The sequence below is a fragment of the Larus michahellis genome, chromosome 9 (genome assembly GCF_964199755.1).
Source record: "Larus michahellis chromosome 9, bLarMic1.1, whole genome shotgun sequence".
NCBI lineage: Eukaryota > Metazoa > Chordata > Aves > Charadriiformes > Laridae > Larus > Larus michahellis.
The window spans coordinates 23300578-23324124 of NC_133904.1; the positions used below are offsets into that span (position 1 = coordinate 23300578).

Consider the following 23547-nt stretch of genomic DNA (forward strand, 5'->3'; position numbering starts at 1 on the left):
GAACTTTACTTCGCGCTAGTTTTCTTTCAGATGTGATGGTCCCTCAGTTCCCTTATGGTGCTCCTCCTTCCTCCTCACCCTCCAACTCGTCTCTCAGCCTTTCAGGTTAGCGATGACCATTCCCAATCTCCTGCTGCTCTTCCAGCTGTGGTTCGGTTGTGGGGTTGCTTATAAAACCTCCTGGGTATCATGAAGCCTCTTACCTAAAAGGTGAATGTTGCAGGAAGCCTGAACTTCTGGCAACGTATTCCAAGAGGAAAATATGCGGAATACCACTGGAGACATCAGTCTCCAAGGCTTTGTGATAGGATCCTCCCATCATAGTCTGTGCTGGGCACACAACGTGTCTACGCCCAGCAGTAGGGACTTGGCCTTTCTGGTGCTGCTCTTCTCGAGGGAAGGTCTCGTGTGTCTCCTCTGTGACGTTTATGCTCATCGTTTCCAAAATGAAAGAGTGTCTAAGTATGCTTTTGAAAGAGATAACCATGAAATACTTAGAAGTAAATGGAAAACTGGATAAAAATGTGGTTTAATTAAAGGCAAATTGTATCATAATGCTTCTTTTGATAAAGTAACAAACTTTGGCAAAGGCAGTCTTGAACGCAGAGCAGCTATTTTTCATGTTAAGAGCCGCTCGTGATTTTATTGAACTTCTCTTACATATCCCTTTTCGCACACTTGAGTTTCACAGTGTGACTACCCAGTACGGCAATTTGCGTCTATTCTGAGGTCATCAGATTAATTTTTTTACACAAGTTTTGTGCTTTTGAATGTTACTGACTTGTGTTTATTAGGATTCCTGTAATAAGTGTAATATATGGCTAAGGAAGTAAATGTTAGCCTGTAACAAACACTATGAAAATAGGATAATTGTATGTTCATGGAAAAACTAACTTTTCACATTTCCAATTTTTATGTCCCCTTTTTTCTTCAACTATGTAAGCACTTCAAGAATCAATGCATCTGTGTCTGTATAGATACAGAGAAAGAGATTGAAACGAAATGAGAACAGAAACTATTGATCAAGCAGACTGGGACAAAATTACTCATTATTTAAAAATGGCTAACGATGAGAGAGCGATGATCTGTCACAGGCTGACATCAGTACAATGCATCTAGGAAAGGTAGAATGAATTGGGCAGGATATTTGCTATAGTGATAACACTGTATTTGTGCTGTTTTTCAAGTCACTGGGGAGACACATCTGAAATTGCATGCAAATAATTGAAACTCTGCAGGCTCCAAAGATTAATTCAAACTAGAGCAAACAGAGAGGGTCTGCGAGGAGGCTGTGGGTGACTTGTCCTACCAGCACTAAGCAAACACAACTTGTTGAGCCTGCCAAAATAAAGGCTAGGACGTGGCAAGGGAGTGGAGAAATAGTGCAGCTCACAAGAAATAAAAATGCCAAGGATAAATGCCAGGGAAGACTAAAAGTTTCAAATAAAAGGCACTGTTTTCATAAAGAATAAGTAATTTGGCCAGAAATAAATTCAGAAGACAGTTTTCAAATGTCAGAGTTATGTACAGTTACAACAGCCATCTGATACAGACAGTAAATACAAAAATATCTAAATCATTTTGAGGTGGAGTTTATGGCGCTTTTGGTAAATGTATGGAAGTGATTATATGAAATGGATGTCTGAAGTCATAGGCAACTGGATTCGGCCCCATCTAGATTTTGGCTCCTATGTGAGAGAGTTTGAGCAGTGAATGTGTATGTGCATCTTTATCTGGTTTCTGCTATAGGTTTAACATGTTCATCTGAGAGTTAAGCCATCTTCTTACTCTATAAACAAATATTTCCATATGTTAATGTTCTCTTACTTCATTTATAATGCAAAATTTGAGGTTATTTTGGAGAACTGCTTGTCTCCAGCTGCCTATTTTTAGAAGCATTAAATCCACCTACAAACCTTTACGATCATTACATAGGAAGAAGTAAAACATGATCTAGTATTCCTTATTCCCTAGCATGAAATAAATCCCATCGATAGGTGAAGCGTGTGAAATGTTTGCCTAAACTCTGCAGCCCTTCCATATTGACTTTCTTTGATAAATATTAAAGGGCAGAAGGCCACTTTTGACTTTCCTGGAACTCGAACAATCAGATCTGCCAGCATAAGTAAGCAAATCACCCTTATGTCTGTGAGTGAAGTAAAAACAAATAAATAGGTGAATGTTCTTCATATAATAGATGATATTCAAATTGTATGTGTAACAGCAGCTCTTTCTGCCACAAAGCCAAAGGAGCTGCGAGCCCTCGTATGCCGCTGGATGCTTCTTGGTGGGCACATTTGTTCCGAGAAGGTTTTTAACATGTCTGTGCATTGGAGACTTTGGGGTTTGTATTACCAAAAAATTCTGTATCGCTGAATTTCTATGGATTTTAAATAGCTTTAATTTAATCAGTCTTACTCTGAGTACATAAGGCCATGTAAAAAAGGCAGCCAAGGCCCAGAGGGTTTGGTACGTGTCTTAAATGTGAAGAGCCCGTCTGGTTTACTGTGTTCCGCAAGAACCATCTTTGGTCATACATGTCTGTAATACATCGTCGCTGCGATACAAGGGATGTGTGTAGTCCTGCACATAGTGTTTCTTGGGCTTCCACAAAGCAGAGAAGAACGTCTTTGGGTGATACAGCACTATCTGTTTGATAGCTGAATTTCTGCACAGAAACAGAAGGCAATGGCACCCTAGGAAACTTTCATCTTACTTTTGTATCCGTTCATTTCTAGAAGTAATTTTTAATGTAATTTTTAGCTTTTGTTTACCTAGTGACTTAAGTATTGAGTTCAGAAAAACTCCCTGAAAAATCTCTGGTGTATCAACTGAAGGATTTTACCGGAATAAATAAATTGCTGCTGCTGTCCCCTTACAGAGCGTAGCCTGGCTGCGTTCTTCTGCGTTGTAGGAGCCCCAGCTGGCCTCGCTGTGCACCGAGGTGCAGATTACCGAACAAGTTACAGACAGCCATTTTCAGTGTGGCCTGATTTTTTTTTTTTTTTTTTTATTTCAAATCTAACTTACAATCTTTCCGTTTTGCAAATGAAGAAGCTTTGCTGCAGGAGGGGGTGAAGGCTTTTGTGTAACTTTGATTGTCTGGCTGGGAGCTTATCCCACAAGCTTCTTGATTTGGGAAAGGGGCGTAAAACTGTTGCACAATGGAGCACTAAATGATCTGCTCAGATGAATTGTGAGTTTCTGAAGGAAGAGTGTGAATGATGTCTGAATCCACGACCTGCTGGGGGCTCTTTAGCATGCAGCAACATGCCTGCAGCAGATAAGCGACTGCAATGTGTCCTTCAGCCACGGAAATAATTTTTTCCAAATGGCATCTCTGTCTCTTGGTTTTAAAATACCTTTTAACTTTACATTTTATACATCTCGGTTCGATTTCTTCTTTCATGTGTTCTCAGGAGGTCATTTTAAATTAAAATGGCTGGCCGTTTAACTGACCCAAATGTAATTTTGAAATAACGCAGAGCTTGTGTCAGCTTCTGTCAAACCCCGATCTGAAAATTTCTGCCAACATTGCTACTGTTTGTGCTAGAAACCATCTTTCTGTGGTGAATCTTACTGTAGTTTTGTGTAGGAGCACAACTGATGTGTTTTTGTGGATGCTAACACCATCTTTTGTCTTTCCTCCATTTTATTTGAAGTTCCTCCTGAATTCCTGAAGCGGCCTACAAATATTTATGCTCATGAATCTATGGACATTGTGTTTGAGTGTGAGGTGACTGGAAAACCTACTCCAACTGTGAAATGGGTCAAGAATGGAGACATGGTGATCCCAAGTGACTACTTCAAAATCGTTGTAAGTATATTGTCTGTTCTGCAGATTTTTTAAGCTGTTGGCCTGTCTGTTGGTCCTCTAACACATAGGCATGAAAGCTAGGTTCCTTCTATAGGACCAGCTTCCTGGTTTCATCCTATTGATCTTCTGGGCCTGGAGGAGAAATGCTTTTTGAAACCTTAAATGCTCCGTATTCAGTCATTTTACTGAAACGCTAAGGCATGTTGCTTGTATTGTATGAATCTATTTTTTTATAAATTAGATTTTCTATGAGAGACACACACGCACACAATGACAAAACCACACTTTGTTGGTTGAACCTGTGAACACTGACTGACTGTGTTTTTTGCAGTCTGTGATCAGTGAAAATGCCCTATCCCTGGAAGCATCGATGGTCAGGTTGGACGGGGCTCAGAGCGATCCGATCGAGTTGAAGATGTCCCTGCCCATTGCAGAGTGTTGGACTAGATGGCCTTTAAAGGTCCCTTCCAACGCAAACTGTTCCATGATTCTATAAAGTCACAATTTGAAACAGGAGTTTAAATATAAATATAGCTGAGTTGTGGATCATGAATTTTGGCAGAGCGGTACTTCTGGAGGGAAATTTTAGATGTAGTGAAAGTCATTATTGAGACATAGTTGAGAGCTTAATGGTTGTATAATTGGGTATACCTGAGGTTGTAGGGTTGTAACAGGGAGCCATGCAGTTATATGCAGTGCTTAAAATATCATAAAAGTGGCTGTGGAAATGTTATGACTTGCCAGTGATATGTGATGCTAGAAAATGATAGCCATTAGTAAGAGCTTCTGCTGCTTTTTGATACCATATAATTTGAGAATTCAGTGCAAGAGAGATGAAATCTGACGGGAACTCCAAATATACTTTTCCATGTTACTGTTCAGAAGTTTCTCCTGTCATAGTAATGTGCCATAATAACGCCATTGTTTTTGCAACTGCAACCCATTTTTAAGCGTTGTGTTTTTCCTTTGCTCTTCAGAAAGAACATAATCTGCAAGTTTTGGGTCTGGTGAAATCAGATGAAGGATTCTATCAGTGCATTGCAGAAAATGATGTTGGAAATGCGCAGGCTGGAGCCCAGCTGATAATACTTGACCTCGGTAAGATAAATTGTCACAGTAGAGTGCTGCCAAAAGACGGGGAGGAACAATTTCACGGGACCTGTTCCACAGGTCCCTTTTCTGCAGTTGTAACAGCTAGAGTAGGGTGGGTTTTTTAAATCATATGAGTGATTCAGTGTCATCTGCTGTACACTTCAAGTTACTTGGGAGAATTTCAGGAAATCTATTGTATTCCTTGCATTTTGGAAAATATTTTTTAAATATTTAGTGCAATAATAAACCATAGCCAGAAACCTGAAATACTGTTGCATGCTGAGATTTTAAAAAAAATAACAGGATAGCTGAAATGAAAACCATCACTGAAATTATCAAACTGAAAAATAAGTGCTTATGGAGCACACCACAAATGAAGTATTTTACATCGAAGTCATTCCAGTCTCAGAAGCTTTTTTCTGTTATTAGTTTAAAAAGTAGCAAGCTTTGTCATTTCTGCAAACTGTGACTGCAAAAAATTTTTGAGTTACAGCTGCAGTTTAAGATAAATACTTGTTATTGTGCTCCAGTTAGTGGAATTACTAACAATGCTCACCTTCTTGCAATCTCCTGCATTGCATATTTTGGATATTAAAAGAGAATAATTGCTGTTACGATTAAAGCCCTACTGTCTTCCAGGAAAAAGGCAGTACAAATACCGTTGCTAAGGCATCAGCTTGTTTTGCTCTTTCAGGTCACACAGTTCTTAAAAATAATTTCTAAGAGCACAAGGAAGAAAATTAATAATAAAGGGGATGACGGGAGAGACAAGTCAGACAAGAAAATATTAATTGTGCACTTTTGGGGGCTTTTGTGTTGCCTGACTTTTTGGGTTTTTCTTGACATTGTTTCAAAATTCTAATTTCTTTTTTATTTGGATGGAAAGGATTTAGGAGAAAGTCTTCTGTAAGTCAGAGGCATGATGTAATTTCACACTTGGAATTTTAACAGGTGTGAATCTGCTAGACCTGGTTTCGGCGTTCAACATACAAACTGTTACAAGCGTGCCATAGAGAGAGAGATTTTCCATTTCTTTTCTGTTTCTAGAGTAGTTGTGCACTTGTAACTTCTGAATTCTCATTTGGATATGGGTATGTGTCATTGCTGGCTGAAGAGATGCCTGTACTTTCCACAATTATTTGGGGAATGAAAGGTGCCCTCTACTAGATTCAGTAGCTTCAATACTATAGAGCCGTGGGATTCCAACCTCCCAGTAGTGTTAGGCGCCTGGATCCAGCAACGGCCTACTCTTATCAGGTTGCCAGAAAAATTATTAAAAGTAAAATTATTTCTCCTATATGCATGAATCACCTGAGTAGTTTCCAATCTTCCAAGTGGAAGCATTATTCCATATTTTCCACGTTTGAAAAATACTGAATAATTAACGTACTTGGGTTTTGAAGCCCTGCTTAAGTTTGTACTTTCACCCAGTTCCCAGGAGTGGTATATAAATTACTATTACTGTTGTTATTTTAGTTCCCGTGGTCTCACTCTTCTTCCTTTCCCTCCCTGCTGTTTGCCCAGTGGTTTCTCCTTCCTGTTCTGCTCTGGCAACCTGTCCTCTTCTGCGGAAGGACTTTGCCTTATAATGCTGTCCTTTTTCTTTTGCATGCTGCCAAAGGATTGTGGATGAAGTGTTGGTGGAGTCTCATTTCGGGTGTAAAGATGCACCCCCGAAGTCGTATCATTCTGTTACGTGGCCTGCAGTGTTTTTAACAGTGCACTCCCTGTGTAACACTGATGCATTTTAGTTGTTTTCCAACAGTAGAGATAACCACACGGTACATCACTGAAAGTGCATCGTATTTTTTGTTGTTGTTGAGTAGTGGCGTAACAAGTAGTGCGACTAGGAATGACTGTGCTATGTCTTACTCAGTTGTGATATATGAAAACTGATATAATATACACAGTCGGAGAAAATACAGATATTTGTTATCTTATTTTAATACCCTCTCACAATACATGAATGGCAAAGAAGGAAACATTCAGGGAAAGAGGGTGAAGGTATCATATATAGTTGTTCTTTCATGACAGGTACCTTGATATGAAAATTAAAAACATAATTTGACCAGAAACTATTCTGAACACTTCAGTCATTAATACAGAAAGATGTTTTTTTTTAAATTCATACCTGATGATGAGAAATACCTACTTTGCCAATTTGAAAAGCAATTTCAGTAAATAAATGTTGATCAAGGTGCTCAGCAAAGTTGTACTTGCCAGTCAGCACTTTCTGCCTTCCCTTGCTGTTCTCTGCTTTCTCCTTCTTAAATGGAACTGGCAAACATCTGGCTATTTACAAACTATTTCCCTTTAGCCCTTTTGCTTAACATATCAAATTGATCCTTAATAAATTAAATCTATATTGGAAAGTAGAAGCCTTATGCAGTTCCTCAGGCAGGCCACAAGTCTTCTTTATTGGGCCAATGTTGAAGAAATGGAGCAAGACTATTTTATGGGCATCTGTTGATGAACTTCCAGCGCTGATTGTGGTATAGTTGACAGTGAGGAAGGGGTAGTTGGCTGCCATCAAGATGAGTTTGAGTAGTTGGAAAAGGGCGAGTTGCTCAGACTTTGAGGGAGATGTGCTGAGAAAGGTTAAATACAAATAGACCACTAAAACTGTTTGCACTTTGAACATTAGATCAGAACTTAGTTGTCTCATTTGTGCATTAACTTGGTTCAATGTAAGCCCTTCATACGGAATTCCTCCAGTGCGTTGGGTTTTGCCGCCTAGAACATTGCTGCCTTACCCATAGCTTTACTGATGTCTACCTTAAAGGTATTTGAGTGGTCTGAAGGTAAAATACCACAGCTGTCTTTTCTTCGGTCTTAGAAGGTAGCATAATTTTTAAATACAACAGGCGTAAAGTATGCAAAGTGATTATCTGCTACAACAAAAGCTGCCTGTGTTTGGACATTGATTTCTGCCGTCGCAGAAAGCAGCAGTTTGGTCATCCACCTCGTCTTCTGCACACTGACAGTTTTGATGCGTGAATGTATGTGAGCGTGTGTTGTGTGTAGCCACACGGACCAGTGTAAATGCAGACTCTCATCTGCTAGAATAAGCTTAATATAATTGTTGATCAGACTTAAGTTTCTTTTGGGTTGGTCTTATTTGGGGTTAATTCTGAAAAGCTTGCGATAGATGTGAAAGCAATTTGTGGGAAATATTAAAGCAAAGAATTTACTAGCTAAAAAAGGGCAATTTGAAGGCTTATTGGAGTTGGTTTTTTATTTTCAAATTCTGTAAGTCTCTGTTAATAAGTTTAGAAAAGACAGCTGTACTTGAAAATGGATTGGCTGTACAGATTCCATAACTTTTGCATTTTCTGCAACATATAGAAGAGAATGGTGGCATGGAGAGAAGAGATTTTAGGACAACTGTTTGTAATTGAGAAGGTTGAAAGAGGGAAGAGAAAGGAGTAGGGTTTGGGTAAGTGGTCTGAGCGAAATACTCTTCCACCAGTATCCCCTGTACTTCCCTTCAGGTGCAGAGTTTTGCAAGCGGGTTGGAAAGCATCGCAATTGCTTTCAGAATATGTTGAGATTGGAAATCCTGTCGCTGTCTCTCAGATGGTGTCCTTCCCTGGGAGAGTAGATACCTTCGGGAATTTCAGTGGAGTTGGGCTCTGCTGCCTGGTCTGCCCCTTAGGCGGAATTTAAGAAGTACCTGCAGAAAGGGGAGTACCCCGATGACTGCATTCCCCTGCATTTGCCCTCTGCCAGCGTTTGCAGTCTCAGTGCTCCTCTCTCTGCCTCATTCATTAAGCGACAGACAGGCTTTTCTTAGGTCCTGCAAATGCCATCATGGAGGACTCCTGCCAATCCCAGTGAGAAGGAAGAACCTTAGTCCTGCCTTGGGAATGACTTTCTCAACAATCTCAAGATCTCTCCCCTCCTTTTTTACACGGCCTCAGCCCTTCTTACTTACAATTAGATCCTGATGGGTCAGCCTCTGACCATCTCAATTATGGATCAGACATACCAATATGACTAATGACAACAAAGCTATTTCTTGTCGTTGTTCTTACACCCTTATTTTGTGTGGTCTGTGAAAACCTCAGTAATGGGTACGTTTAGGTTTTCTTTGTGGAGGTTAAATGCTAGGGACAAGGCTGAAGAATTGAGCCAGGCCCTGTAACCTGGCCTTTGCCAGTGGATCTGGCGTGGCGCGGGATTGCCATTTGGGGACTGAAAAAAGAACAGGTGGTGATGAGTAAAAGGAGGTGCCTTTGCCGGGGAGGCAGATGGTTCCCTGTCACCCCTATGTGATAGGCATTTGACAAGTATTCAGGCACCAAAAAAAAATAAATTAAATGCTGTTTAAAGAAAAATCATAGACTGTAAACAAATATGCCATGTTATTTAAAAAAGAACAATTTCAAAACATTATTTGAGATGCACTGTATCACCTTCAAAATTCCAAAGTAAGTGTAGTATACTGTGTGATTTTTGTACTTTTATACTGCAAAAGTTAGTGTTTGCTGTTCTGTGCCATCCTTGTGAGATGTATAAGGAATGAGATCCTGAAGTGAATGAATTGAAGATGCTGCTGGTATTCAGTAGTCAAGATTTTTTTGTAGTGGAACTGTCCATTTCGTTGAACTCAAATTTTTCATGAAAAATAGTTTATATCCAAGAAAGGATGTCCTGCGTGTGAATAAATGTTACCAGCATGGGAAACAAGGAGGAGGAATTAGAAGTCTGTGTGTATGTGTGTCTGTGTGTGAGGCCCTTGGGATTGCAGGGGTGTTTCAGGATAGTTCCAAGGGATGGATGCAGGCTCTTTTAGAAGGATGAGGTGGGGAAGCCAGGAAGAGGGTTGTGCCGTATGCTGCGGGCTGACTCAAATGCACGCAACTTTGCCTTGGAGAGGGTGATGAGCCAACTGAGAGCTTATGCCTAAGGATCACAGGATGGAAGGGCATCATTGCAGTCCGTGTCTGCTAGAGACCAGCTAATCATGGGGAAGAAGTAGACGAAGCCTTCTTTGCACAACTGGAGATTGCACACCCTGGTGTTTATGTGGCTTTTTTAACCATCTGGTATGTGCTGGAATGGCAGCTTGGTGGTGTGGCAGGTAATATATTGGGTTTCTGGAGTAGGCTGAAGAGAATTTCTTGATACAGGTTCTATGTGTCCAGATGACTAGGGGAGGTGGTGTGTTGGACCTGCAATTCAGGAACAAAAAAGGACTGATCAGAGATTCAAAGGTCAGAGCAGCCTTGGCAACAGTGATCATGAGATGCTTGAATTTAGACTTCTAGGAGAACTGAGCAAAACAACTAGCAGAATTACAGCCTTGGACATCACAACAGGAGATTTTGACTTGTGCAGGGATCTTTCTGGCAGGTTCCCATGGGAGACTGTGTTGATGGGCAAGAGGCAAACCAGTTGATCCTGGAGGACAGTCTTCTCCAAGCACAAGAATGGTTTATTCCAAAGTGCAGGAGTTTGAGCATGCATGTCGAGAAGACCAGAAGGGATAAAGACGGAGCTCCTAACTGAGCTCAAACACAAAAAGAAAGCACACAGAAGTTGGAAGCAAAGGCAGAAAAGGGAGGAATATGTCTGGATGTGTGGGGATGGAACTAGGAAAGACAAAGCTCAGCTGGAGCTGGACCCATTTCAGGGAAGGTTATGGAGCAGATCCCCCTGGAAGCCGTGTTATGGGTACATGAAAGAGATGATGATTGGGAAAATCCGGCATGGATTTACCAAGGGCAAATTGTGCCCAACTATCCCAGTAGCCTTCTAAGATTAAATGGTTGGCCCTGTGGTCGAGACGAAAGGAGAGAAGTGAATATTGTTTACTTTGCCTTTAGCAAGGCCTTTGACACCATCTCCGGTAGTATCCCTGCAGCTGGACTGGGGAAGTACAGACTGGACGGGTGGCTGGTGGGGCATGCGGAATGCTGGCTGGCCCAGCAGACCCCCAGCATCATGGTGAACGGGATGAAGACAAACTGGCAGCTCAGGCAATGATCGGCATTACCCAGGGCTTGATACTGGGACAGAGAGGGTTTCATATCTTCATCTGCGCCCTGGGTGAAGGGACAGAGGTCACATGAAGCAGGTTTGCGGGTTATACCCGACTGGGAGGAGCAGTAGACAGACAGGCAGACAGAGGGACCCGCCATGCTGGAGGAGTGGGCTGGTGGGAACCTCAGGGTTCAACCCTGACAAACGTGGAGCCAGAGTGACTCCACTCAGTGGTAGGGGCTGGCCGCCAACGAAGAGAGCAGCTTTGCAGAAAAGGATTTGATGGGATAGGCAGGAGGTCAAGGGATGTGATTGTTTCCCCTTCTTGGCAGTGGTGAGACCCATTAGGGCAGTTTTAAGCTTCCCAACACGCAAAAGACATTGGCATACTGGAGCCCCAGTGGAGAACCACCAAGATAATAAGGGAGCACGGGATGTACTGAGGTGTACTCAGATGTGACTCTGAGAGAAATGAGTTTGATTAATCCTGAAGAATGGAAGCGTAACAAAGTCTTACTGCTCAACCAGGTGATGGAGGGCATAGAACAAGTGGAGGAAACAGGAAAAGTCTGCAAAAAGGGAATTTCTGATCATATAAGAGAAGAGAGTTTCACAGTCAGGGTAGTTGCAGTCAGAACAGGCTGCTCGGGGAGGTTGTGAAATCTGCTCTTGGAGATAGTCAAGACACACCTAGGCAAGGCCCTGAGCGCCTGGTGGCTCTGCTCTGATCGAGGGGTTGTGCAGGTGAACTCCTGAGATCCCTCCTAACTACTAGTGTTCCATGATTCAGAAAAACTGTCAGTCTGAGAGGTGTGAATGGACCCCATTTATCTCTTTGTATATAATATTAATGTAATAGTCAAATTATGACAGTTTTGTGGTATGCATTTCCCTGCTGATCTCCTTAGGAGAAACATAAATGTCTGGTATTTCGGCACAGTTTGACATTACAAACCAAATTTGATTAAAGTATAATACCATTTCAGTTGCACTGTGTGATATTAATTCCTCCACTGCCTTATATGAATCCTAATTCTGAGAGAGTTTTAAAGACATCATTTATTGACCTAAATTGGTGCTATTGTGTAATTGAATTCTGTCCAAGACCGTTGCTGCATGAGTAATTCCATTTTATGTTGATACTTCTCTGCCAGCGTTTGGCTATGAGCTGTCTCAAGCCTGGGCCAGGAGTCCTGGTAGAGTAGGGCAAGGCACGGTGGGGGCTTCCCTGACACGCAGCGGGGAGAAGAACATCAGAAATCCACTCAAGTTTTTTTGGAGTCAGCCCATTTCAGCGAAGACTGTGCCGAAAATCTGGCATTTCTGTACCGTGAGCGGTATTTGATTGTTTGAGGTTACTTCAGGCTGACACAGACTCAGAGATCTCAGTGGGTCAGATTCTACTCATAGAAGCTATTTCAGCTCCCCTAGACTGACACCCATCAAAAAAAAAATTCCAACTATAATTGGATTTCCAATTTCTTGTTAGGCAGACCTTGGACCCTTTGTGCTTAACTTGCAAAGTGCCGAACTGTGGCTTTTTGCAGGCTGTGGCTCCACTTTGACAGCGTGCTCTGAAATTCTAAATGCGCCCTTTGGGGTGCTTGCAACCCCCTGACTTTGCATTCATTTAAACCTTACGGGCACGTGCTCTGCTCCACCATCTGGGTTGTTTAAAAAAATATATTGAATCATATGGAACTCAGCATACCTTCTTGTACACCCCAGTTCAATATCCCCTTTCCTTCTGATACTGAAGCACTGAGAATTATTTTGAGTGTGATTTTCCAGCCCGTTATGAATCCACTCTTGTAGTAGCCTCGTCTGGAACGTATTTGCTTGGTTTTGAAAATGTCATGCGAGGCAGTGTCAAAAGCCGTATTTAAATCAAGAGATATGAAATACTCTGTGTTTTCCATATCTGTAAGTTCCATTATTCTGTAGTAGGAGGCAAATATGATTTCTCTTTGACAAATTTTGGCTTCTGCTGAAAGAAATCCAAAAGTTGGCACCAACAGGCACGTGCTCTGATTTGAAAAACTCGGTTGCACTTTTGGGTATTTTCCATATGTAAAAATTTACATAAATTTAACTTCTACCCTTGGTCTGGTTCAAGCCCGGAGGCAGACAACTCACACGTTACTTCAGGACCTATTTTGGATGATTTCACAGATGTCAAATGTCATCTCTCAGACCCGCTCACATCTTAGAGAGGTGATTTTTAAGAGCATTTTGTATGCAGTCACATACTGTGAATCAAGAACATTTATAGTGTTGTTGTCAAGGTAATGCCGTAAATATTTTTCTCAGTCCACAGAATTCTATGGAGTTGTCTGAAATGTGAAAAAAATGCAGGGTATTGTGGATGAAATGTCAGAGCAAGGTGAAAAAACAGTCCATTGACTAAAAGAGGAGGACTCTGCTGGGTGTTCTTCCTGAAGACTGTTCTGTTTCTTCGCCCAAACAAAAGTGTCTTCCTATTTGTTTTGTCTAATACAATTTTACTTGTCTTAATGCGAGGCAAATCGGAAGAGGTCCCTGTGGTTTACCTGAGGGGCTTTCAAAAGTCTCAGTCTCCACCAGAGAAGAAACGATTTGTAGATGAAAACGGAATAGTAAGGCTGCAAACCCCTGCAGCCAAGAATTCCAATTTTCTGTAAAGAGGAAAAAGTTCTGGCAATAAAGGAAGGGTGGCTGTCGGGGGAGAGGACATCGCGATGTGCCCTGAGAGCAGATCTGTGCAAGGGCACTGGGCGCTGCTGGGCCCGACAGCCTGGTGAGATGGGAGAGATCCCAGCTGCTCTCTTGGGGAGGGTGGAGAATCCACTGCCGTGGGGATCTTTAGAGAGAAGACTAGCAGGGGAATTTCCTCTGCCCTTGAGAAGTCTCCCCGCTTTCATCTATCGTATATCAACGTAGGGCCGCGTGGGTTTTTTACTCAACAGACTCAGTGGCTTTGCTTAATGTAGGCACCCACTTGCCACATTAAAACATGACTTTCGTACGGTGTCTATCACAGTTTATGTCAAAAGTTGTCCCTTAATTTTAGAAAACAGTACGGAAGGTTATGGGACTGTGGTATTTGAGCCAAATATCTTCTATATGATATATGCCATTTAAAATAGACTATTCATGGCAGTTATTGTATGACAAAATCCAAGTCGTTTCCTTGTATACCGCTGTCCTGGCACATGAGCTCTCCGCCCTTCTGTGCGCACATGCGGATTCACATCGACCAAAAGATTTGCGTGCAGAAGTGCTCATCTTTTTAAATGGAAGAGTTCTAGGATGCTGTAGATCCTACAATTCTGCGAAAACTCTAAAAGCCATGAAAGTAACAAATACGACCGCAATACTGGTTGCACGGTGAAGCTTATGAAAAATGATGGCATTGCTTGTGTTTAAAGTAGGCAAAAGGTTTTCTAAACTTGCTGCCTCAGTCACTGAGTTAGAATGTCGGAATGGTTCCCTCGGAACGGGAGATGAACAGCTTGTGAGCCTCCCTTGGAAAGTTGTGTTTTAGGAACATAAACAGCATCTGAAATTGCAAACTGACTTTAAACAGTGTTTTGTAAAACCAAAGCCAAGCTCTATTTTGTTACTGGTTGTGTACACTTCGTTGCTGATTTTCTGTAAACATAACAGTATGTTCTCCTCTTTAATGCTGAAAGACTTTTTTCATTTTAATTTTGATTTTAATTTACATTACTTAGCTAGTCTTCCGTAGTGAAAGTCAGCATTTATGTTTCTCGTGACCGTATGGATGTTCGAAGTTGCCAGAAAGCTGTTTAATTCAGTTAGTTATATTTCTTGACTCAAGCCCTGTTTAAAAAATTACCTTTAGTTATTTATTCCCTCTTTATGGCCCCCGCTTATATATAGTCTTATTGAGAAGTCCAGCTGATGAAACTAAGCTACACCAGATCACAAACTTCCTGAATTTTAAGTTCATGAAACCGGGACCTAAACAGCTCTCATATTCTGCGTTCAATAGACTGTTCATGTTTAAAGTTGGCATGCGCTTTAAATAAATTGCTCTAATTTAGATTAAATTAGTAATAGATTAATGTTTGCCAGTGCGTGGTGAATTGCAGGAAGGCATAACAAAATTGATAGGATGCTTTGATTGCGCTTATTAGTTTTCATTTCTTGTTTTATGGCTGTATTTACAGTTGAGTTGGCAAAGAAATGCGAAGCCTTGTGAAGGTGTTCCATCGGGTCCTGGGCACCGTGGCTGAAATTTAAGTCTGCTCGGCGCAAATACGGGTTCCTGGGATTGCTACTTACGCAGTTTTCCTTTGAAACACTTGCACTACGTCACCTTTTTAGTTTTCATGAGTGAAGTTAATGGTTAAAAGGTACTTGGGTTTAAAGATATTATATATCATGTTGTAAAGAGGAATAATACGTAAGGGATATTAGGTGGAGGCAGCGAAAAGCGGTGGTAGTATATTAGTAGTATATATATTAGGTGGTATAGTATATATATATAGGTGGTAGTGGAGAAAAGCTTCACTGTGTTTTGAGGAACATTTAACAGATATTAATACATGTTTTCTACCCTTCACCTCTACTTATTCTGTATTTATTGTACCACGGCAAAAGCGGAATGATCTAGAATGTGTCTGTACACCAACTGTGAAACAGGATCAAAGGCTTTGAGTCCCAGTTGTATATCATCTCTTCTGGGTCATCCTGAATTCCCAGTAGAGTTTCTCAGTCCAATAAAAGTCTCTTTGCCACCTTGGCTAATAAAAGCAAATACCCTTACTGTAATATCACTTACCAAATTCACCAATTTCATTTTCTGTTTATCCTCTTACATTTTATATAATTGTTGTTGCTATCAGCTTGGCTCCTACCTCACTAGCTACTACCTCGCCAGCAGTGGTTATTACCGGGAACCCAAGCTCTGAAAGGCTATCGAGCAAACGTGAGTGTATTCAGTGTGACGGGCTACAGTTGTTGAGCGGTGTTTACTTGTTCCTCTGACTGTGTTAGAGGTGAAAATAAAAATAATCCGGGTGAAGAACGTCAGCAGTCCAGGATGCATTCATTGTATCCTGATGGGTGTTTGGTTTTAGTGGGTTTTGTTTGTTTGTTGTTTAGATGAAGAGTACAACAGCAGGAGTCGCTTTAGCTTGGTATCTGTTGCGACTACTGAAGGCACTTCCTCTGCCTTTATTATTCATAACCAGGGCTGCGAAGATTGACAGAAGTAGCCTTACTTTGTAATTGATCCTAGCCTCAGGTTGTAAAGGAAAAGATCAGATTTTCAGTCTCGCACCGGAGGGGGGAACAAACGTGTGGATATGGCCTTAATTGGTTGCTTATATTTCAAAGTTGCTAAATTATACAGTAATATCAGAGACAGCTGAATGCCATTTGGAGAAAAAGAAGAAGGATTGGTTTACAGTTTGGTTGCGTGTGTAATTAGATTCATACAACTGAATATCTGAATCTAGGAAGAGGGTCTCTTTACTTCTGATGTCGCGTATTTTTCCAGCAGTCTTGCCAAGATAACCTAAATAGGCTTATGGGGTTTATACCATAAGGAAACCAAATAAATCTAACAAATCTGAATTTAATTTTTTAAAATGTGCATTCAGTACTGAAACTAGCTGAAAATTGTCACAGTTCTCACTGCACTGGAAATATCCTGGTGTGGTATTTTCTTTTTTCCTTGATTGTTTCCCCGCTGTTCCCCCCCCCCAAATAACGTAATAATTGTGGAGTCAAAGACGAATGGATTCTGCATGGTTTTCCTGTGGGCACGTTATTGCTGAAGGTGCTAAAGGAAAATGAGGAGGAGGAGGAGGAAAGTTGTACCTGGGTCTGCTTTTCTGGGTCCAAGTCACAGAGCTCATGGGGGCTGCTGAGTCTCAGCTATGGCTGTTTCACCCTGGGACTGGAGCCAGGGTCCCCCCTCGTTCTCTTCTTCAGCACCGTTTTACGTATAACTGCTTTTTAATCTGGCCGGTCGGGAGTTTTTAACAGCAGTCAGTGACCAGAGTGATCCACATTTAGTGTTGCATGTGTTGCTGTAGACTTTACTTGTATGCATGTAGGGAATAACCTCAGCTCTTGCGTGCTGTCATTCCCAGGCTCTCTGCTAGTGAAAGAAGCTGTATTTTAAAAATGCAGATGGGGTTTACTGTTTCTCTTAGAATTAGAAATACGAAGAAGCAAAAGAACATTACCCAGCTCTTTAAAAATAGAGAGTATAATATCTTAATTAGAGTTCCTAAGATTGGCTCGGGTGTCCTTTGTATGAATTCCCAAACATCTTGATTGGTACTTCATGTAGTTTCTGTGGAAGCGGTGGGTCCGGGGTAAGCTGGAAGCGGCAAGCGTATGGTCTTAACAGAGAAATGACGTGGGAATTAATATAAAAAACCCCAATACCACATCTAGTAGTGTTGCTGCACGTGTGGTTACAGCCTGAAAGTGGGAATGGGGGGGGGGGTTTGCTTGGCATCTTCTCTCCCTTAAAAAAATAATCATTGTATGTGTCGACCTAGATGAAAGAAAAATAGATTGCACTAAATCCGTATGAGAAACAAGTAGTTAAATAAGTTGATGTTGGAGAGATTAGCAGAAATGAGTACTATTTTGACATACAAACAGCTTGTTCAGTCTCATCTGCTGGAACTTCAGCTTGCCACAGTTGTTGCTGCAGAGCTGTTCAAAGTGTCAACAGCCCCCATACAGAGGGAAATTATTTTTCACTTCCAGGTTATTTCTCGGAGAAAACCAACTCTGTAGGCTCACATTCGGATAAATTCTGCCTACTGCAGGCACTTGTGGATGGCTCGCGTCAGCCACAGATAGCCTCAATGGGAAGACGCACTTTTTATCCAGAGGAAACTTTGAGGAGAGTTGTGGTCATTTAAATAAGATATTTCAGTTTAAAATCACGGGTTATCAAGGTTATTTACAAGAAGGAGCGTGGGACGGTAGGAGGAATTGCAGCTGGTGGATTAGCAACCTCACCTCAAGCATGGGTTAATTTATTGCAGTTTAGGCTGTTATGGAGAAAAGAGAGAAAGCGAGCAATTACCCTGTGGTGTTTCTTAGAAAATACATCCTTAGATAGTCGAGTAGTGTGGTTTGGTCCTGGTACCGGTGTATCGCTACTGCTCTGCCGTCACAGCAGTGATTTAGTCCTAAATCGGGCTGGTTGAAATTCTTATTGTTAGTTATTTGTAGCATTCGCAGAATGGGCAGAACTGTGGCCCTGGGTGTGCAAAAGCTGGGTGAGCACTGGGCAGCACTGGGAAAAGCACTGGAGAGAGTGGGCATGAAGGCAGGGGGAAGGGGTCTGCTCACGGTGATAAAACCGGGCATTGGCGGAGTCCCAGTGAAACTTCAGCCTGAGGGAGCAGTCTTGCCTAACTCCTCAAATATGCAAATGCCTGCTGTCAAAACGAACGCTTTCCAAAAATACGCGGTATTTCTATTAGTAACTATTCCATAAAGAGCTTTGCTCAAATGTAGCGCATTTGCTTTTGAAAGAAAATTATTGCTTTCCTGTTATTAAGGTCAAATCACAACATACCGTTGCAGTCTCTGCTGTTCTGGAGAGATTTTTGTTCCACATAAAAGTTCAAGTTATGGATATTGACATGAAGAGGATAACCTGTACAGGGTTCTTTTGGGGCATTTACATGTGTATTTACTGCCTGGGGTTCTATACGTGTGTTTCATTTAGGGGTTTTGACTCTCTTTTCTCAAGGAGTGCTCATTAATAAAAAACTTAAATCTTTTTTAAAAATGAAATCTTTACTCCAGAGTTTTAAGATTGTTATATCCATCATTTTGCAATATGTAGTTACGGTTTGAATTTCTTTCCAGTAACAAAATCTCTTTAAAAGTAGTTAGTTTTAAACTCCTCAGGGATAGGTAGAGAGATGTTTTTTCCTTTTTCATAGTGTGAGTCTCGTGATCAAAATGCACGCGGGGCTTTTTTTCTGTACATCCTCCCCTGAAACACCGGTATCTGATCCGAACGGCGGGGGCTGTGCCGGGGGCTGTAGGAGAGGCTGCCTGGAGTGCGTCACTGGGGGCGTCCCACCTTTTTAATGCTTGTTTTAGGAGACAGGAAAAAAATCAAATTGTTTCCTCTACACCAAAGCATTTCATCGTGAAATGAAAACAGGAGGAGTGTTCTTTATCGGAATGGGTTTTATGACTTCCTTTAAAAAACAAGGCTCATGGTCAGAACGTGTTTATCAGTATCTTTATATAGTCACAATTTATTCAGTGCCCGTCAGTGTCCATTTTACATTAGAACATAGAACCAGATGAATGCTTAAAAATCTCAATCAGTGGGTATTAGTTACACATTTGCTTGTTAGGTATTTTTGGTGGGCTTTTTGCAAGTAGAATGCATTGACTGAAGAGTAAATAACAGTTCTCATTCCCAGTGGTCATGTAAATTAAGCTAAGGCAATTAAAAAAAAAAGAAAAAGGACGTTTTGCCAGTCTACTTTAGGCAAAAATTTTTCAGCATGGAGAAATAAGTAAGCAAGCATCTCTGTTTGATTTTATGAAGAAAATGACGGTTGCTTTTGTTTGGGGGAGGGTCTGTTCCTCAGGATGGGGGAATTGCATTTGTTTTTTTAAGTCTGCTGGGCACAAAGTTGATTCCAGGAGCTGTGTTGGGTTCTTGTCCTCAGTCCTCTCCCTTCTTTGAGACGATCTAGGGAGATTTACAGTTGGACTTGATCCTCTCAAAGGTCTTTTCCAGCCTAAGTGTTCTATGGTTCTTGGCTTGTGTGAAAAAGTAGTTAGTTGATTCAGGACAATAAAGCAGCAAGTTTTATAGTAGTGAAAAGAAGATGATAATAATGTCCAGGTTTAGCTCCTTGAAGTGGCTTCCTCGTAGGTTGAGATGAATGCCCACCTCCCAGGGCAGGAGTGGGAGATGCTCCAGTTGGAGCTGGGTGCTCCACGTAGCCCGGCTGGGTCCCCTGATGGTGCCACTGTGGTGGATGTCATCTGCGTCCCCTTGGGCAGCTCGCTCAGACTCTTCTTGGCTTCAGGCAACAGCATCATGGGCAGTTGACACCATCTCATGGCTCTTCATGTCCCAGAGGGAAGTCTAGTTCTGCCACCTCCTTTGAACCAGTTCTGGTGTCTGTCAAACCCTTTCAGTCCCTCCAGCTCTTGTGGCCTGCACGGGAAGCTGTCCGCTCTTTTTTCTGGATTAATGAGGCAAATTGGCTCTGGGGTCTAGGCCGTAAAGCCCATACAGGGTTTTGTGTCTGGATCTATGGAAGTACAGCCAGTTCTACAGCATGCGAGGGGTGGGTGGGAGAGGAGACTCTCTCCATTTCAGCAGACATCAACTCCTGGACAACACCGCCTTGTTTTCCCATCAGTAATTGATTGTGTATTATAGTCAAAAGTAGTTAAAATACTACAGAAATTAAAAGTGTTGGCTTTAATAAGGCTAGTGTGTAAATGTATAGAAAAAGCACCCAGGGCTGAAAATTGCTGGTGACTTGGAGGTTTCTTTGGGCAAGTGGAGTGGTGGAACAAAGAGCCACTAAGATACTGTTGCCATGTGAACATGCTGTAAAAAAAAAAAAAAAAAAAAAGTCACTGGAAAAATACCATTATCAAAAATTCTATTATTTCTCTGTCCGTTTTGGTACCAAATGTCTTTTATGTACAATGGTAAGCATTGCTAATGGATCTTCAGTTAATCATAGCAAATAACACATTAAACCGCTGCAATATAGAGCGTAAAAACCTTGTATGTTTTAGTTCTTGAGCCCGTTGTCCCTGCTCCATAGTACAGCGCCGTTCCAGGCCTGCAGGCATCAGGCCGCCTTTCTGGGGTCACTTCCTCAGCAGGTGCGCTTTGCGTTTCTGAAGGGTTCCTGCAATCTTAATTGTAGAAGTAATTTCAAGGTTAGTAGGCTTTATGCCCAGCTGGCCTCAGTTGTGCTTCCTTGTAGGTGTTGCCCTAAATTTCTCTGGTATTTTCTTTTTCTGACAAATCTCCTTATCTAGCACAATGACACGCACGCAGTTCTGCAGTTTGAATTACCCCGTGAAGTGCAGTTTTCTACAGGACTATTGATATAATTTTGAATTTTCTCTGAAATATGAAATTTTGTTGTCTTTCTACGGTCACGTCAAGGAGACAGAGATCTGTGTCTCCCACCGGGTGAATGGAGGTGCTGCTGGTTGTCGTTAGGAAATCCAGGAAATGTGTGTTCATTATATACAGCAGAAATTAGTTTAATACACTCTTCTTCCCATGTCTGTTTATTCACTTTCTCAGTTTTGCATCAAAGCACCTCTTAATAGAAGAATTAGGAGTCTGAGAGATTTCTTTTAATTAGTTTTTCCAGGGGAAGGAAGTAATTCACTTATTATAACTGATCTATTGAGATAAAGTACCAACTTCAGCCTTGTGGTCATTTGTCCTGTAAAAACTTATTAGGGCCAGTTAACGTGTTTTTCTTTGGTTATGGTATCATGCAGAGAGCTACTGGGAATAACAGGATGATGTCCCTTCTGTCATAAATTTATCAAGTAAGCATTGAAGGACGACAATTTGATACGAGTAAAAACACGGAGTGGGGAGGGGGGGAAGGAGAGAAAGCAAAATTGTAAAGGACAGTTGTATAGCATGGCCTTACTCATTTTATTATTTCATGCTTATTACATTGCAAACGGTTAGCGCTGTCTTTTTTGAATGCTATGACGGAAAGCACACAAAAGAAAATCAATGTTTTTTGACTATGACTCTTTGAAGTATCACAGCGTCTTAATCCTGATCCAAGTTGAATCCTTCTTTTCCAAAGCAGGAGGAATGATACCCTGTACTAAAGCTCAAGTTTAGGAAAGCAGTGCATTAGGTAAAATTAAGAAAAACGTTTCAAAGTCTTTATTACCTTTCCTAAATTTACCTTTATCAGTTAAAGAGCAATTTATATGAAAAATATTATTTATCAAGTAAACAGTTTTATCTGAATACCCCAAGTCAAAATTAAACATATTGGTACCTCCGAGATATTTTTTCTCATGGTATACGCTTAAAATATTGAAGGTGTGTAGAGATCTGAATGTCCTAGGTCATGTTTTTTTCCAACAGTTTTTTTAGCAAAATAGTAATTTGCTTTTTTTAGTTGTAGTAGGTCTCTATTGCTGTAGTAGGTCTCTGCTGAAATCAAAGATTTATTTACATGTAAAAGCTATAAAATCCTCTCTGAAGTCCTTACTAAGAGGACTTTCTTTTCTTCTTCAATAGTATATATTACCCACTCTCTGGTGCCCCAGATTCCTCAGTTATCCCCATAACTATTTCCTGCTGGCCAGGTCCATCTTGTTCTCCGCTTGCTGCATTATCTATGTCCTCTGAGGGTGCCTCTCCATGAAAGTTTGCGTTTCCAACAGGAGAGTTCTCATGAAATTTCCCGCCCATGCCTGCTCCTTACCCATTGTATTGCATCTCAGAGTAGTCTTGGATCTCAGTGTCTTTGGAATGAAACTGAACTGGAAGATGGACTCTGGTCCCTGGTGCGTGTTCACAGTAAGGGCTAGTCCAAAGTGAAACCCATAGAGTCCATACGACATGGGTACTGGGCTTTCAGAATCAGCACCCTCTGGTGCCTCCTCTCCTGCTGCCTTCCTATGTAGACAGAGCCTCAGCCACGGTTCAGAAATCCCTGAGGCTTTCATTTGACGGGGCCAAGTGCAAGGACCTGCACGTGGGTCGGAACAATCCCAAGCACAAATCCAGGCTAGGCAGACAATGGCTGGAGAGCAGCCCTGAGGAGAAGGACTTGGGGGTGTTGGTGGACGAGAAGCTCAACATGAGCCAGCAATGTGTGCTGGCAGCCCAGAAACCCCCCCGCAGCCTGGGCTGCATCCCCAGCAGCGTGGGCAGCAGGGCGAGGGGGGGATTCTGCCCCTCTGCTCCGCTCTGTGAGACCCCCCCTGCAGTGCTGCCTCCAGCCCTGGGCACCAACAGCAGAAGGACACGGAGCTGTTGGAGCGGGGCCAGAGGAGGCCCCGGAGATGCTGGGAGGGCTGGAGCCCCTCTGCTGTGAGGAGAGAGCTCGGGGGGTTCAGCCTGGAGAAGAGGAGGCTCCGGGGAGACCTCCCAGCCCCTTCCAGTCCCTAAAGGGGCTCCAGGAAAGCTGGGGAGGGATGCTGGATCAGGGAGGGGAGCCATGGGACGAGGGGGAATGGTTTTACACTGAAAGATTAAGATGAGATATTAGGAAGAAATTCTTGTCTGTGAGGGTGGTGAGCCCCTGGCCCTGGTTGCCCAGAGAAGCTGTGGCTACCCCATCCCTGGAGGTGTTCAAGGGCAGGTTGGACGGGGCTTGGAGCAACCTGGTCTGGTGGGAGGTGTCCCTGCCCAGGGCAGGAGGTGGCACTGAGTGGGCTTTGAGGTCCCTTCCAACCCAAACTGTTCTGTGATTCTGTGACAGGCACTGTGACTGTGACTCTGCAAGAAGTTAAATATGGCCAAGAATAGCCTAAATATGGCCATTAAGTAGTTCTTAAAGTGTTTATGCATCTTAATTTGATACATTTCAATACTACCTTCATGAGGTAGGTTGTAGCAGTGGCATCCTCGTTATACATAGGAGGGAGCCGAGGCACTGAGAATTGGACTGGTCCCAGGT

The 23547-nt window shown here is 42.1% G+C and overlaps 1 protein-coding gene across 14 annotated transcripts in view; it reads left to right on the forward strand.

The window, feature by feature from the left end:
- NEO1 (neogenin 1) overlaps positions 1-23547 on the forward strand; it is a 210849-nt gene that overhangs the window by 128234 nt on the left and 59068 nt on the right. For all 14 annotated transcript variants that reach the window (XM_074601904.1, XM_074601913.1, XM_074601902.1 and 11 more), the window contains exons 6-7: positions 3663-3817; positions 4795-4915. In XM_074601904.1, coding sequence (XP_074458005.1) covers positions 3663-3817; positions 4795-4915 — 276 coding nt within the window. The remainder of the gene's footprint in view (positions 1-3662; positions 3818-4794; positions 4916-23547) is intronic.